Raw genomic sequence first — 17,751 nt, forward strand, 5'->3', positions numbered from 1 at the left:
CTGCTGCTGCTGCTGTTGGTTCTCTGCCAAGAATTTAATAAGCTTGTCCAGGTCCATGGCTGCCTCGAACAAGTCTCCTCAGATCCCTCCTCACAGGGATCAGGGTTTGGGACGGAGATCCCCGCTTCTGGTACCACATGTAAGCATGTGCTGTCGGGGTTCGCCCCTCTCTGGGGTGGCTGGGAGCCAGGCCGCCTCACTAGCTGGGGCAACAAACGAAAGCTCAGGGCTCAGGCCCTCAGGCAGGGCTGAGCAAACAGTTCTGTAAGGTAAGCCCAGGCTCCTGGGCCTGAGCGTCGGGGCAAGGGGGGAGACTGCCACCCGTGAGTCAGGTGGCAGGGGGGATGCAGACCTGCCCACTCCTCTGCTTCCCAGCCCAGGGCCATAACAGCGGCAGGCAGCCTGCTGCTGTGTCAGTGGGGATCCTGGCCGCAACACACTGACATTGGCTCTGGGTGTGCTGCAGCCAGACTAGGGTCGGCTGCCCCCAGGCTACTTCCGACCTTCCCCTCTATCGGTACCTCCGTCTCGGCGGCGTCTTCCGCAGCATCCCACACCATGGGCTCCTCAGGATACTGAGCGAGGGGTAAACTGGGCAGCTCCTCTGGGTCCCTTTGTACAGGCCGGCCTAGGGGCTCTTCCAGAGCCGGTCGGCATCCAGGCTCCGCAGGTACAGCTAGTCCTCGGGTCAGTCGCAGGTAGCAGGAGTCTCCCCAGCGGGAGCTAAGGCACCAGCGTCTGGCCTCTCCGGTGGCCAGGCAGCTTCTGAGCTCTGGGGCTGGGCTTTTATACTTCCTGACCTGCTCCTTGACCTCTGGGGGCGGGGGACCGCAGGCTCCTGTGGCTCCACCCACTTTGGCGTCTGTAAGGACTTGTGCCTCTCTGGAGCGGCTGGGAGCCAGGCCGCCTCACTACACAGAGACAGTCAATTAATGCTAATGGGTTGGGACTTACCAACGGTTTCCATTCTGATCAGCAAGGTGCTGTCAAGTGTTGTTGGTCTTTTTTCTTTCCCAGAGGACATTTAGATCAAAACAAAACGGTTTGAGTTTTTGTTCCAATTTTCCATGGTACATTTAGACTTTTCATTGAAAAATTGGAAACCAAAAACATTTCACTACTCAGGAACTGAAATTAAAAAAATGTGGCCCAAGAACAGCCCACACTCAAAATTTGGGACTGAAAATTGGGGAAAGAAATCAGCTGAAAGTTTACAGTTTCAGGAATTTGGATTTTGATGGAAAATTTTCAGCCAAGTCTAATCACGTGTCAAGTCTTCTTCTCCTTGTTTATTGTTACAGTTCTGTGGCTTCCTTTAATTTCATGGCTGTCGCTGAGCATCACAGCAGTAGAGATAGAATTCAGTCATTGGGCCAGGAGGAGAGAGAGCGCAAGAGAGACACTAGGGGTATGTTTAGACTAGAAAGTAAAGTCGCCCTATAGTAGGCGGACTTACAGCCACTGCAGTAATTACCGCAGCGGTGCATGGTCACACAACCCTTCCTGTGTCGGTGGTGCATGGCCTCACGAGGAGCGCTTCCACCTACCTAAAAGGGGCTGTGTCCGGAGCTGAGAGCCCGGGCTCTCAGCTTCACTGGCAGCTTCCTGCTGGAAGCTTGGCTGCGCACAGACTCCCAGGCTCCTGGCAGGCTGTCCCCACCCTCGGTTCCCCATTCCCCACTGGGAGCAGGGGAACCCACCCTAGGTTTCTCAAGTCCCCATTTCCTGACAGGAGCTGGAGAGCCTTGTCAATTTCACGGCCCCTTGGGAGAACTGGTGTGGAGAAGCCCCAGCTCCCAGCTGGGAGTGGGGTCTGGCCTCCTAACTCTCCAGAGGAGCAGGGAGCAGCTGGGCTCTTGCTGCCTGGCTTTCTTGTCAATTTCACAGCAGGAGCCAATCGACGAAAGTAACCTAACTACACCGCCATAAGCCCTACGGCTCTGGTGGAGGTGGAGTGATGATGTGGAGGGAGTGGGGCACTTACCTGGGCAGGAGCAAGGCTGTAGTGTGGACACTGACATGACTACGTCGACGGAAGCTGCCTTATGTCGACCTAACTGTGTAGTGTAGACCAGGCCTGACACTACAGCCTAGTGGGTCGTGCATTCAGCGGGGCAGTGGAAGACCCAAGATGGAGTCCTCCAATGACTATTTCAGTATTTATCCAAAGTGGAACAGCTTCAGCAGGAGAGATTGAAGGAGCCCTATCATTAGAATAGCGCCTAGCTCAGTGGGTCTGGTCCACATTTAAGAGGGAGGAGAAAATCACTGGCCTGTAGTTTGCAGGAGGTAAAACAAGATGCTCATCATGACCTCTTCTGTTTTGAGAGCTCTGAAAGTATGAATCTAGGAGCTCCCAATGAAGGGAGTATTCTCTGTGTGTTTGGTTCTGATTTCACTCCACAGTGATGAGAGACAGAAGAGGAAGGACCCAATTCTAACAAATATCATCTATGGAGTTTGCCCTTTAGCTCAATTTTCTCCTGAGGGCAAGATTTTGAATGGTATTTAAGTGGCTAGAAAAAATGCAGGCACCCAGTGACATTTTCAGAAGGAAGCAGGCCCTGAATGCCCATTGATTCAATAGCAATGAGGCACTTGAACATCTCACTTGATGCCTAGCTACATCTTGAGGCAAATAAATGCCTTTAACACTCTGGCCCTGCGAGTTTGGCACCAAAGAGCCAGTGTGCTAAACTCAGATCCCTGGTGGTGGGGATGGAGGTTGTGCGGACACATACAAAGTATCTGGTGTAACTGGCACGTTAGTATTTTGAGCTACTGGAGAACTTTGAACTTGCCCAATGGCCCAGATTCTCATGGCGGTGTGAATCTGGAGTCATTCCACTGGCTCCAGTGCTGTCTCTGTCTCTGTTACCAGAACCTGAGCCACTCTCTCGGTGATGTCAATGCACTGGGCCAGATACATCCCTGGTGTAACCATGGTGAAATTGGTGCAGTTACACCAGGGAGTGATTTGGACCAGTCATGCCAATGAAAACTCCTTGCTCTGAGCTCGGGCTAGATCATGCCGCAATAATGTTTTTAATTAATACCCAAAGGGCCTAATTGCAAACCCTCCATCACCACACACACTTTAAACTCCATTTAGGAGTCATTATATTGTGCTTATACATGAGCTGTTTAAATCCCATGTTCCCCAGTTGTTAGGAACAGGCTAGCTCACAGCAAATTCAGCTGGACGTTTCATCTCTCGGTGTTGGAAGGGATCCAGGTGCTGTCTCAATGCTGGTAAAAAGGGATGACCGTTTGGTAGCCTGAGCCCATTTCATATCAAACCCATGGCTACCCCTCCAGTCCTAGAACCATACCATGGAAAGCCACCTGGCAGGGCTTTGCCAACCCAGGGTTTCTCAAACAGGGGTCACCGCTTGTGTGGCGAAAGCCCCTGGTGGGCCGGGTAAGTGTGTTGGAAGCATCAAAGAAAAATACCATTCCTGGGTGACTCAGCTTGCACACCAAACAAATGACATGTTAAAATACAGCAACACTTCAGCAATCACATGAGACACAGAAGAGGCCAAGAGCCTGGCAGGGCCTGCCCTTACAGCAAGTTACCACATGGCAAGCCAGGACATGCATCTTTTATAACTCATCAGAACTCCACACAAGAGGTTTGCCTGGATCCTGAGCTCTTGCCTTTATGTGAGCAATGTTGGAGTACGCTTTGTGCTGCGGTTCTATAAGCCAGGGGCACTCAACCTTTCCACATTACTGTACCCCTTTCAGGAGTCTGAGTTGTCTGGTGTACCACCAAGTTGCACCTCACTTAAAATCCACTTGCTTACAAAATCAGATCTAAACGACAAAAGTGTCACAACCACACAGAAATTGAAAACTTGCTTCTTTCTCATTTTTAACCACATCATTATAAAATAAATGGATTGTTATTAGGGCTGTCAATTAATTGCAGTTAACGCATGTGATTAACTCAAAAAAGTAATTGCAAAAAAAGCTACAAGTAACTTTAATCGCACAGTTAAACAACAGAATACCAATTGAAATTTGTTAAATAATTTGGATGTTTTCCTACATTTTCAAATATATTTATTTCAATTACAACACAGAATTCAAAGCGTACAGTGCTCGCTTTATATTATTATTTTTTATTAAAAATATTTGCACTGTAAAAATGATAAACAAAAGGAATAGCATTTTCAATTCACCTCATACAAGTACTGTAGTGCTGTCTCTTTATCGTGAAAGTGCAATTTTCAAATATAGATTTTTTTTATTACATAACTTCATTCAAAAATAAAACAATGTAAAACTTTAGAGCCTACAAGTCCATTCAGTCCTACTTCTTGTTCAGCCAATCACTAAGACAAACAAGTTTGTTTACATTTACAGAAGATAATACTGCCCATTCTTATTTACAATGTCAGCTGAAAATGACAACAGGCATTCACATGGCAATTTTGTAGCCGGCACTGCTAGGCATTTATGTACCAGATATGCTAAATATTCATATGTCCATTCATGCTTCAATCACTATTGCAGAGGACATGCTTCCATGCTGATGACGCTGATTAAAAATATAATGCATTAATTAAATTTGTGCCTGAACCCCCTGGGGGAGAATTTTATGTCTCCTGCTCTGTTTTACCTGAATTCTGCCATATATTTCATGTTATAGCAATCTCGGATGACGACCCAGCACATGTTGTTCATTTTAAGTACACTTTCACCGCAGATTTGACAAAACGTAAACAAAGTACCAATGTGAGATTTCTAAAAATAGCTACAGCACTCGACCCAAGGTTTAAGAATCTGAAGTAGGACGGGGTGTGAAGCATGCTTTCAGAAGTCTTAAAAGAGCAACACTCCGTTGTGGAAAGTACAGAACCCAAATCATCAAAAAAGAAAATCAACCTTCTGCTGGTGGCATCTGACTCAGATAATGAAAATGAACATCTGTCAGTCTGCACTGCTTTGGATGGTTATCAAGCAGAACCCATCATCAGCATGGATACATGTCCCCTGGAATGGTGGTTGAAGCATGAATCTTTAGCACATCTGGCACGTAAATATCTTATGGTGCCAGCTGTAACTGTCAGGTGACACTGTAAACAAGAAGCAGGCAGCATTATCTCCTGCAAATGTAATCAGACTTGTTTGTCTGAGTGATTGGCTGAACAAGAAGTAGGACTGAGTGGACTTGCAGGCTCTAAAGTTTTCCATTGTTTTCTTTTTGAATGAAGCTATTTTTGGACATAATTCTACATTTGTAAGTTCAACTTTCACGATAAAAAGATTGCACTACAGTACTTGTATTAGGTGAATTGAAAAATACTATTTCTTTTGTTTTTTACAATGCAAATATTTGTAATAAAAAGTAACTATAAAGTGAACACTGTACACTTTGTATTCTGTGTTTAATTAAAATCAATATATCTGAATATGTAGAAAACATCCAAAAATATTTAAATGGTATTTTATTATTGTTTACAGCTCAATTAAACATGCAATTAATCACATAACTAATCACGATTAATTTTTTAATTGTGTGATTCATTTTTTAATTGCTTGAATGGCCTAACTGTAAGATAAATATTGCACTTCCATTTCAGTGTATAGTCTATAGAGCAGTATGAACAAGCCATTGTCTGTATGAAATTGTAGTTTGTACTGACTCGGCTAGTGCTTTTTCTACAGAGTTGATGTACCCTCTGGAAGAGTTCCGTGAATAGACACCCATTGCGTCGGTGCCCCACAGCTGGAGCACCCACAGGAAAAACTTAGCGGGTGCTTAGCAACCACTGGCAGCCAAGCTCCCTCCCTCCTCCCAGTGCCTCCCACCCACCGGCAGACCCTCTGATCAACTCCTCCCCCTCCCTCCCAGCATCTCCTGCATGTCACAGAACAGCTGTTCAGCTGCATGCAGGAGGCACTGGGAGAGAACGGGAGGAGCGGGGATGGGGTGCACTCGGGGGAGGGGGTGGGAAGAGGCAGGAAGGAGACAGAGTGGAGGTACGAAGAGGCAGGGCAGGGGTGGAGCCTTGGAAGAAGGGATGGAGTGGAGGTGGGCTGGGGTGGAGCAGGGGTGGGAGGAAGTGGGGCAGGGGTGAAGCCTTGAAGAAGGGGTGGAGTGGGGGTGGGGCTGGGGTGGAGCAGTGGCAGGAGGAAGTGGGGTAGGAGTGGGGACTTGGAAGAAGAGATGGAGTGGGGGTGGGCATAGGGCAGAGGGGGGGTCGAGCACCCCCCAGGTAGAAAGGAAGTTGGTGCCTTTGCCTCTGTGTACCCCAGGTGTACGTGTACCCCTGGTTGAAGACCACTGCTATAAGCCATTGAAGGAATGGGACATGCTGGCCCCAGTCCCTTCGGTGCTGTTCTAGAAAGGCAGCCTGCTCAGCTCCCTGTGTCCTAGCGAACCTTTCCACCATCCCATCAGATGTGGGTGTGCTGGGGTGGGACAGGTTTTGAGGAGCCCTAGAATTTCCCAAATCTGCAGAAATGCTTTGTATTCAAAGTGTGTCCCTTGATCTGTGTGTTACTCATCCGGAATCCCACATGTGGGGAAGAATTCATTCACTAGGACCGCAATTGCTGTCACAGCTCTAGAGCTCTTATTGTACAAGCCACAACAAGCCCTTTTGTGAAGCAGTCCAAAGCGACCAGCAAATATTGACTGCCAGCCTCTGTCTCAGGAAAGGTCCCAAGAATACCAATGGCAGCGCACTCCTTCAGCCCCTTGGAAATTTTAAAATTGTCATTGATGGAGAAGCCACTCAACCCTTGCTAAGTTCTTCCAGTGATTAATCACCCTCACTGTGAAAAATGGGCACTTTTTATTTCCACTAGGAATTGCTCTAGCTTCAACTTCCATCCTGTTACACCTGTGTCTACTAGCCAGTAGAGCCCATTACTAATGATTTGTTCTCCATGTAGGTACTTATGGACTCTGATCACGTCACTCCTTAACCATCCTTTTAGCTAAGCTAAATAGAATGAGCCCCCTGAGTGCACGACTAGAAAGCACGTTCTCCAATCCTTTAATCTTTCACTTCTGAGGAGCTCATAAGGTCAACCCAATCTGCACAAACCCAACGTGAAAAAACAATTATAGTTTATTTGCAATAGCCATTTTTGTCACTTTTACATTTCTTAAAACTAAATATTTACCTCTTCTGTTGAAATGAAAGCTCTGAAGCAAATTTACCTGCAGATTTCTACCACCCTGAGATGGTAATAATAATAAATCAGACAGGATGCTAATAAAAGTTTATTGAAAAATTTCCATCGTTTGTTTATTTTAATTTAAAAATGAGTTTTGACTAAACAAAACTGTTCACAGAACGAGTCTGCTCTTTTCAATTTTTTTCAAATTTTCATCAAAACCTGAGACCCTGAAAAAAAAATTGGTCAAACATCTCTCCCTCCCCCTTCTCCCCCAACTTTTTTGGTTTTGGGCAGGTTTCATTCACACTGGTGTTAAAAAAAAACCATTAGAACAATGATGATTCAGTCATTCCCAATGCTCTCTTCGCTTGGTACAGCTATGATGCAGATAGAGATGACAAGGACAATTTAGAATGGTTCCCTACCCTGTGATTTCCCTGCACGGTTGTAATGTAAATAATACAACAAATGGTAATTAATGTTTCCCTAAAATATATGACCTTACATTGTACAGCCCACTCTCCGTGACAATATCAGAGGCAGACCCTTTGTTGGGTTGATTATTGTCTCTACTTCAGTTATTCTTTTCCAGGAAGCAGTTTCTCCTTAGTGCTTTCCTCAGAGCAGATTTCACTTCCTGGTTCCTCAGGGTGTAGATCAGAGGGTTCAGGGCTGGGGTGACAATGCTGTACATGAAGGTGGCAACCATCTCCCTATCAGAGGAGCTTCCCGCAGAGGAGAGCATGTAATTGAAGATGACTGGCACATAGAGCAATGCCACTACCATGAGGTGGGAGATGCAGGTGGAGAAGGTCTTTCTCCTGCTTTCCTGGGAGCGAACCTTCAGGAGAAGGAAGGAGATGATGTAGAGGTAGGAGAGGAGTGTGAGGGCAAAGGAACCCAGGCCAATGCCCCCGGTAACGATATTGAGCAGGGTTAAATTGAGGTGGGTGCTGCTACAGGCGAGGCTCAGAAGGGGCTTGATGTCACAGAAGAAGTGCTGGATTTCATTGGGGCCACAGAAATTCACTTGTGATGTCATGACTGTGTGCATCAGGGCATGCAGGAAGCCACTGGACCAGGTGGCCGCTGTCAGGAGCAGGCAGGTCTGTGGGCTCATGACCAGCATGTAGCGCAGCGGGTTGCAAATGGCAACATAGCGGTCGTAGGCCATGACAGCCAGCAGCATGGCCTCACTGCTGCCCAGAAAGTGGAAGAAGTGGAGCTGGGCAAGGCAGCCAGCAAAGGAGATGGTTTGGTGCCTCGAGGGGAAGCCGACCAGCATCTTTGGCACGGTGACCGTGCAGTAGAAGATGTCCAGGCAGGAGAGGTTGCCCAGGAAGAAATACATGGGGGTGTGAAGCCGGGGCTCAGCCAACATCACAGCTATGATGGCCCCATTACCCAGCAGGCTGGTCACGTAGAGCAGGAGGAAGAGAACAAAGAGAGGGTACTGTAGCACCAGGAGATGGTTCAGGCCCAGGAGGACAAACTCACTCACCGCTGTCTGGTTCTCCATTGCTGTGGAGGGAAGAGGACAAAGCAGGAGAAAAGCAAACAGGCTGAAGGTAGCATCCACCACCATCTCAATGGTCCTATTCCCAATCCAACAGAGCTGGATGGAATCAAACACTTAGGGGTTTTGTTTTCTGGCTACAGCCACAGGTGCAATCTGTACCCAGATATGACTGAGCAGTAAAAAGAGGCAGAATAATTAGGGCAGTTTGCATTTCTTTATAAAACTGAGGGGAATGGGGATTCATTGGACCAGGTCTGTCCAGCACAGCCATAAAAGATCTGGAAAAAGGGGTAAACAGTGAGGTGGCAAAATTCACAGACAATACAAAACTACTCAAGACAGCTAAGAGCAAAGCAAACTGCCAAGAGTTACAAAGGGAGCTCACAAAATTGTGTGACTGGGCAACAAAATGGCAGATGAAATTCAAAGTTGATAAATGCAAAGTAATGCACATAGGAGAACAGAATCCCAACTATACGTATTAAATGATGAGGTCTAAATTAGCTATTACCAATCAAGGAAGAGATCATTGTGGACTCATTGTGGCTAGTTCTCTGAAAACATCCACTCAATATGCAGCAGCAGACAAAAAAGCTAACTGAGTATTAGGAAAGGAAAAGATAATAAGACACAAAATATCATATTGCTTCTATATAACTCCATTGTACACCCACATAGAATCATAAATCGTAAGACAGGAAGGGACCTCGAGAGGTCATCTCGCCCTGGCCCCTGCACTCATGGGGCATCTAGACCATCCCTGACAGGTGTTTGTCTAACCTGCTCTTTAAAAACTCCAATGATGGAGATTCCACAACCTCCCTAGGCAATTTATTCCAGTGTTTAACCACCGTGACAGTTAAGAAGTTTTTCCTAAAATCCAAATTAAACCTCCGTTGATACAGTTTAAGCCCATTGCTTCTTGTCCTATCCTCAGATGTTAAGAAGAACAATTTTTCTCCCTCCTCCTTGTAACAACCTTTTATGCGCTTGCAGACTGTTATCATGTCCCCTCTCAATTTTCTCTTATCCAGACTTGACAAACCCAATTTCTTCAATCTTCCCTCATATGCCATGTTTTCTAGGCCTTTCATCATTTTTGTTGCTCTTCTCTGCACTTTCTGCAATTTGTCCCCATCTTTCCTGAAATGTGGCACCCAGAGCTGGAGTAATACTCCAGCTGAGGCCTTATCAGTGCGGAGTAGAGCAGAAGAATTACTTCACATATCTTGCTTACAACACTCCTGCTGGATATTCGCTTTTTTTGCTACAATGTTACACTGTTGACTCATATTTAGCCTGTGGTCCACTATGACCCCCAGATCCCTGTCGGCAGTACTCCATCCTAGGCAGTCATTTCCCATTTTGTATGTGTGCAAATGACTGTTCTTTCCTAAGTGGAGTACTTTGCACTTGTCCATCTTGAATACTGTGTTCAGCTTTGGTTGCCCCATCTCAAAAATGACATATTAGAAAAGGAAAAGGTATAGAGAAGGGCAACAAAGATAATTAGGGGGATGAAAATAAAAAGACTGGGACTGCTCAGCTTGGAAAAGAGAGAGTTTGAGGGGGATATGATTGAGGTCTATAAAATCATGACTGGTATAGAGAAAGTAAATAAGGCAATGTTATTTACTTCTTCTCATAACTCAAGAACTAGGGGCCACCAAATGAAATTAATAGGTAGCAGGTTTAAAACAAACATAAGGAAGTATTTCTTCACACAACGAATAGCCAGTCTGTGGAACTCGTTGCTGAGGGATGTTGTGAAGGCCTAAATATGCTTGGGTTCAATACAGAAAGAGATATATTCCTGCAAGGTATGTCCATCATTGGCTATTAACCCAGAAGGTCAGGGACAAAACCTCATGCTCTGGGTGTCCCTAAACCTCTGTCTCCCAGAAGCTAGGATTGGACAACAAAGGGTGGATCACTCCATAAATTGCCCTGTTCTGTTCATTCCCTCTGGGGCACCTGGCACTGGCCACTGTTGGAAGACAGGATACTGGGCTAGAAAGACCATTCATCTGACCCATCTGGCTATTCTTAGGTTCGTATGAAATTTTTGAGGCAATGGTTTGTGAGAAACCCAGGACTGACTCACAGGCGTGTTCATAGGAGTGGCAGGAAGAGGCAGGTGTCCAAGGAACTGAAGAGAAATCAAGAGTCCCTCTGACTTTGCTGAAAGGAAACTGGGAGAACATACCATCTGAACAGAGTTAAGACAGCAAGCGTGAACCGCACGGTTTTTAGAAGAAAAAGAACAGGAATGTGACAGGTTATCTACAGAGGCTGTTTTAATCCATTTCCACAATCTCTGAGCTGAAATACTCTCCTATCTGCATTTATCACAGGACTGGTCAGAAGTTTTCCACCAATCATTTTGACAGAAAATTGGTTTTTTGGCAGAAAGTGTGATTTCCTCAAAATATTTTAATTTTTTGTCAACAAACAAAATGCCAAAAAAAATTGGGTTTTCATGTATTTCAGTTTTTCAGTGTAAAATATCATCAAAAATTATGTGGTTTTTATTTTTTGTTGAAAATTTCTATACAAAACCAAAACATTTTCTGACCAGCTCTGTTTATAAACTCCATATGGTCTAGGACAGTTAGAGCTAGCTTAAACCCAGTCAGGTAACAAACAGAGAACAAACTATGTAACCCAGCTTTTCCAATTAGCGAGTGAAGTTTGGGGAGGAGCAGAAACATAGGTGACTTAAAAGAATGATTCCAGCTAAAGAAGAGACCCTTTCAGTGAGGACTGTATGGAAAGCCCTGGCTCTCATTGACCTCGCAGTGACAATGTCAATGCCACCAGGAGTCCAGTCTTTAAGAGACAGTTTATCTGAACAACATTGCCCTGGTTAAAATCAACTGGTTTCTCTATCAGTTTCATGACTACCTCTATAGCTATCTATGCAAGCACTTATACTGGGGATCATCACCACAGAATCTGAATAACTCCCAAGAAAGCACTCTTGGGGTTAAATGAAAGTGCTCAGTGAAGCAGTTTTTGAGAGGGGACCACAGACTATGCAGCGGGGAGCTTGGCAGGAGCCATGACTTTCAGGGAAGAAAGACTGAGGGACTGAAAACCAAGATGCAAATGCCAGAGAAGAGGAGAGGGAGGGAGTTGAAAGGTGATGGGGAGGTTATCAAAGAATGGGAATAAGATTAGATAGATAGATAGATAGATAGATAGATAGATAGATAGATAGATAGATAGATAGATAGATAGATAGATAATGGGAAATACCAGTGGCAAAATCAGCCCTTTGGTAAGTGATGTATCTTCCTCACTGAGTTTGGTCCCTGACCTCTGCATGGTGACCAAGGTGGATAGATGAGCCAGCGGGTTAGAGACATTCCAGGATTTAACTATAGGCAAATGCCAAAGGGACTCTGCGCTGGCTGAAGCACCGTACCTTGTAGCTGAATGTGTCTTGTACATAATTAACCTTCCCAGCTGTTCAGGAGCCAGCAGGAACATTTCCCCCCTTGATATTCCTCCACCCTTTTGTTTTGTTTGAAACAAACGATTGTACAAAGCAAACAGACCTGCTCGTTCTACCTCGTCCTTTCTCCTAAGTGAAGAATCGCGTTGGCAGCAGCGCTGCTGCTCTTCCCTGCGTGTTCTCATTCCTACTACAACCTGCTCATATTTAATGGGCCTCCTCCTCTCAACACACTGGGGATTAACAGCAGAGAGTCGCTGTTTCTTGGAGAAAACAGCAGGCACTAGTTAACTCTGACTGGTCTCCCCGGTGTGAATGTTTTAATTTTGTTCGGAGAACCATTCTCTGTTGGCTTCCATGCAATATTTCATTGTGCAATAGTTTCATTATCTGTCTATTCATCTGTTTGTACTGGTGCCTGCCCATCCTGATATTATCTGAGGCCTCCCAAGGACACAGACTGGCACAACAGAGTCCCTACTGGACTTCACTGAGACGTCTGCCCTTTCCCAGGCTATGCTCGGGTGCTGAGAACAGCTACTAGGATGATCCGTGAAACAGAAGGCCTATCTTCTGAGAGGAAACGGGAAGAGGCTGTCTTGTTTAGTATAGTGAAAAGACAGCAGAGTGCTCTGGCTAAATACATTGGGTGGAGGTTAAATACCAGGGATGGTGAAGAGCTATTGAAGTTAAAGGAAAGGTTGGCTCCAGAACAAATGGAGATGAACTGGCCATGAGCAAATTCAGGCTGGAAATTTGAAGCTGGTTTCTAATCACCAGAGAGATGAGGTTGTGGAGAAGCCTCCCAATGGGTGTTTGGTAGGGGGGCAAACAACTGAATCAGTTTAAAGAGAGAGCTCTCCCATCGGTGTAGGAGTGCCTTCATTTAAGTGCTACAGCGGTGAAATTGTGCTGATGTGGCATTTAACATGTAGACCTTTCCTCTAGTCCCTAAGTCCCACAGGCCTCTTTGAAAAGCCCAACTTGGGTTGACAGAAGCACAGACTGTTGCAAAAAAAAACCAAATTTAAACCGTTTCCAGATTGTCCATGTGTGATGGGATCCCCAGAGTACAACCCGGAACTGGGGTACCACTGTGCCCCCTTAACTCTCCAGCTGGGCTGTCCCTGACAATGCTTTGCTAGTGACAAGCAGCAAACCCCTCTAGATGTTCATTCAGCCCAATAGCATGTGGAGACCCACATCCAACTAGCTTCCATGAATGTTCCCAGAGCCATTCAGGAATCACATCGAGAAAGGCACCAGCCAATTCCCCAGCATCTCCCCAGCCTTGTACCCCAGAGCTGTACCATCTTGCCCTGGTCAGAAGCCTGACCAATGTAAGTTTATTACCCAGTCCGCCCCTCCCTCAATGTGGACAGGACATGCACCAGCCTTTGTACCCTGAGTTGAGATTTCCCAAACACTTCAAGTGAAATACAGTTTTAGGTAAAATATAAAACAGATTTATTAACTACAGAAAGATAGTTTTAAGTTGTTATAAGTAGTAGGCTTAAAAGGTCAGAGATAGTTACCAAAGAAAATACAAAATAAGTGCATAATCTAAATCTTAAACCTTATTGCATGAGGCAGTATTTAGAACAAGGAATTTTCTCAGCCCACTGGATGTTACAGTTCACAATACACAGGCCTCTCACTCAAGCCTGGGACCAGGCTCCTGTGTTGAAGTCTTCTGTCTCTCCAGCAGTCTTGTTGCTTTCTCATAGACTCATAGACTCATAGGTCAGAAGGGACCAATATGATCATCTAGTCTGACCTCCTGCACAAGGCAGGCCACAGAACCCCACCCATCCAATTTTATAACAACCCCTATCCCAGGACCGAGTTATTGAAATCCTCAAAAATGGTTTGAAGACCTCAAGCTGCAGAGAAACCACCAGCAAGCTACCCGTGCCCCACGCTGCAGGGGAAGGCGAAAAACCTCCAGGGCACCTGCCAATCCGCCCTGGAGGAAAATTCCTTCCCTACCCCAAATATGGCGATCAGCTAAACCCTGAGCATGTGGGCAAGAGTCACCAGCCAGCACCCAAGAAGGAATTCTCAGCAGCAACTCAGTACCCATCCCATCCAACATCTCCCCGCAGACCATTGAGCAGACCTGTCTGGTGGTAATTCAAGATCAATTGCCCAAATTAACGATCCTATCATAACATCCCCTCCATATACTTATCAAGCTTTGTCTTAAAGCCAGGAAAGTCTTGTGACCCTACTACTTCCCTCGGAAGGCTATTCCAGAACTTCACTCCCCTAATGGTCAGAAACCTTCGTCTAATTTCAAGTCTAAACTTCCTAATATCCAGTTTATACCCATTCGTCCTCATGCCTACATTAGTACTAAACTTAAATAATTCCTCTCCCTCCCTAACGTTAGCCCCCTTGATATATTTATATAGAGCGAGCATATCCCCCCGCAGCCTTCTTTTGGCCAGGCTAAACAAGCCAAGCTCTTTGAGTCTCCTTTGATAAGGCAGTTTTTCCATTCCTCGGATCATCCTTGTAGCCCGTCTCTGAACCTGTTCCAGTTTGAATTCATCCTTCTTGAACATGGGACACCAGAACTGCACACAGTATTCCAGATGGGGTCTCACCAACGCCTTATATAACGGTACTAACACCTCCTTATCCTTGCAGGAAATACCCCGCCTGATGCATCCCAAAATCGCATTTGCTTTTTTAACAGCCGTATCACATTGGCGACTCATAGTCATCCTGCTATCAACCAGTACCCCAAGGTCCTTCTCCTCCTCCGTCGCTTCCAACTGATGCGCCCCCAACGTATATCCAAAATTCTTATTATTAATTCCTAAATGCATGACCTTGCACTTTTCACTATTGTATTTCATCCTATTTCTATTGCTCCAGTTTACAAGGTGATTCAGATCTTCCTGAATAGTATCCCTGTCCTTCTCCGTGTTAGCAATACCCCCCAGCTTTGTGTCATCCGCAAACTTTATTAGAACATTCCTGCTCTTTGTGCCAAGGTCAGTAATAAAAAGGTTAAATAAGTTCGGTCCCAAAACCGATCCTTGAGGGACTCCACTGGTGACCTCCTTCCAGCCTGACAGTTCACCTTTCAATACGACCCTCTGGAGTCTCCCCTTTAACCAGTTCCTTATCCACCTTACAACTTTCATATTCACTCCCATCTTTTCCAATTTGACTAACAGCTCCCTGTGCGGAACCGTGTCGAACGCCTTACTGAAATCTAGGTAAATTATATCTACCGCATTTCCTTTATCTAAGTAATCCGTCACCTTCTCAAAGAAGGAGATCAGATTGGTTTGGCACGATCTACCTTTAGTAAATCCGTGTTGCAATTCGTCACAATTACCATTGACCTCTATGTCCTTAACTACTTTCTCCCTTAAAATTTTTTCCAAGACCTTACATACTACAGATGTCAAGCTAACAGGCCTATAATTACCCGGATCACTCTTATTCTCTTTCTTAAAAATAGGAACTACATTAGCAATCCTCCAGTCATATGGCACAACCCCCGAGTTCGTTGATTGCTTAAAAATTCTCACTAACGGGCTCACAATTTCACACGCCAGTTCCTTTAATATCCTCGGATGGAGATTGTCCGGGCCCTCCGACTTCGTCACATCGAGCTGTTCAAGTACGGCCTCTACCTCAGTTGCGGTAATATCCACTTCCATATCCACATTCCCGTTTATCATGCCTCCATCATCGCAAGGTTCCTCACTAGTCTTATTAAAAACTGAGGCAAAGTACTTGTTTAGATGTTGGGCCATGCCTAGGTTATCCTTAACCTCCATTCCAACCTCAGTGTATAGCGGCCCCACTTCTTCTTTCTTTGTTTTCTTCTTATTTATGTGGCTGTAGAACCTTTTACTATTGGTTTTGATTCCCTTTGCAAGTTCCAGTTCAATGTGGCTTTTAGCCTTCCTCACTTTATCCCTACACGTTCTGACCTCAGCAAGGTAGCTTTCCTTACTGATCCTGCCTTTCTTCCACTCCCTGTAAGCTTTCTGCTTTTGTCTAATCCCCTGTCTGAGTTGCTTGCTCATCCAGTTTGGCCTACAACTCCTGCCCATGGGTTTTTTCCCCTTTCTCGGGATGCAGGCTTCCAACAGTCTCCGCAGCTGTGACTTAAAGTAATTCCAGGCCTCCTCCGCATTTAAATCCACTAATTCCTCCATCCAATCCACTTCCCTAACTAATTTCCTTAACTCTTTAAAATTTGCCCTCGAGAAGTCAAAAACCCTAATCCCAGATCTACATTTGTTTATCCTTCCATCTAGTTTGAACTGAATCAGCTCATGATCACTCGAACCAAGGTTGTCCCCTACCACCATTTCTTCTACGAGGTCCTCACTGCTCACCAACACCAAATCTAAAATGGCATCCCCTCTCGTAGGTGCTTCAACTACTTGATGAAGAAATGCATCCTCTATCACATCCAGAAAAATCTGACCCCTATTATTCTTGCAAGTACTCGTCCTCCAGTCTATATCCGGAAAGTTGAAGTCCCCCATAATCACACATTTCCCCTTTGTGTTTACTTCATTAAAGACATTAAAGAGGTCTCTATCCATATCCCAATCTGATCCCGGAGGTCTGTAGCACACCCCAAGCACTATCTCAGGGGAAGCTCTAGTTGCTTTTTTACCCAGTGTGATTTTTGCCCAGACAGACTCTGTCTTATCCATTCCATCGCTTCTTATTTCACTACAGTTAATTTCATCATTGATGTACAAGGCTACTCCACCACCTTTGCCTTTCTTCCTGTCTTTTCTAAACAGCACATAGCCTTCAATACCCGTGCTCCAGTCATAAGTACTATTCCACCAGGTTTCGGTAATCCCTATAATATCCGGCTTCACTTCCTGCACTAGTAACTCCAGTTCCTCCATCTTGTTACCTAGGCTCCTCGCATTAGTGTGCAGACCTTTTAATTTTCGGCTTTTGGTGTCAGTGACATTCTTTCCCCCGTCGTGCACAAACTTTCTACCACCAGCATTACCTGTTACTCTGGTTTCTACTCCACTATTCCTCCTTGGATCAAATCTTGGGGCCGCAAGGGTATCCCCGCTCACTTTCTTTACTTCCCTCTCCAGGTTATATTCTGGCGTGGAGATCTCCCGAACATCTCCCAACCATCTCCCCCAACTTCCTAGTTTAAAGCCCTCTTGATGAGGTCGGCGAGCCTCCATCCTAGAATTCTATTTCCCTCCTTGCTGAGATGAAGTCCATCCTGAGCGAACAGTTGTCTATCCGTAAATGCTTCCCAGTGACTTTCAGCATAGGTGAGGGAGGAGAAAGGCCCAAGCATGATGCTCTAGTCCCCTGTTTTATATCCTTAGTTCAGGGGCCTAGAAGAGAGTTGCCCAGACAGGTCCTGGTGGGCTTTGCTGACTCACAGGGATCAAGTAAACCCCCATTGTGGTGGACTTGTACAACTGAGTCATAAAGTTGATTAGTGGCTTGTTAACACCCACTTGCCAGTAGAGGTTTTCAATCTTACAACATATTTCAGTGACAACAATATAGCAAAATCTCATAGTTTCATACACACTAATGACATACATGTTTGGATAGAACAACAGGTTTCAGCAGATCATGACCTTTCTTATGATATCTTACATGGACA

The 17,751-nt window shown here is 45.4% G+C and overlaps 1 protein-coding gene across 1 annotated transcript; it reads right to left on the minus strand.

Moving 5' to 3' along the window:
* Positions 1 to 7,714: 7,714 nt before the first annotated feature.
* On the minus strand, positions 7,715 to 8,772 carry LOC127030968 (olfactory receptor 12D1-like). Its single transcript, XM_050917647.1, has one exon. It carries the CDS (start codon positions 8,723 to 8,725, stop codon positions 7,715 to 7,717), a length of 1,011 nt encoding a protein of 336 aa, XP_050773604.1. The 5' UTR covers positions 8,726 to 8,772.
* Positions 8,773 to 17,751: the final 8,979 nt, after the last annotated feature.

This window comes from Gopherus flavomarginatus, chromosome 11 (assembly GCF_025201925.1).
Source record: "Gopherus flavomarginatus isolate rGopFla2 chromosome 11, rGopFla2.mat.asm, whole genome shotgun sequence".
Taxonomy (NCBI): domain Eukaryota; kingdom Metazoa; phylum Chordata; order Testudines; family Testudinidae; genus Gopherus; species Gopherus flavomarginatus.

What these genes read in the sequence shown, in the direction of transcription:
- LOC127030968 (XM_050917647.1), bottom strand. Translation starts at nt 8,725, where the DNA reads ATGGTGGTGGATGCTACCTTCAGCCTGTTTGCTTTTCTCCTGCTTTGT.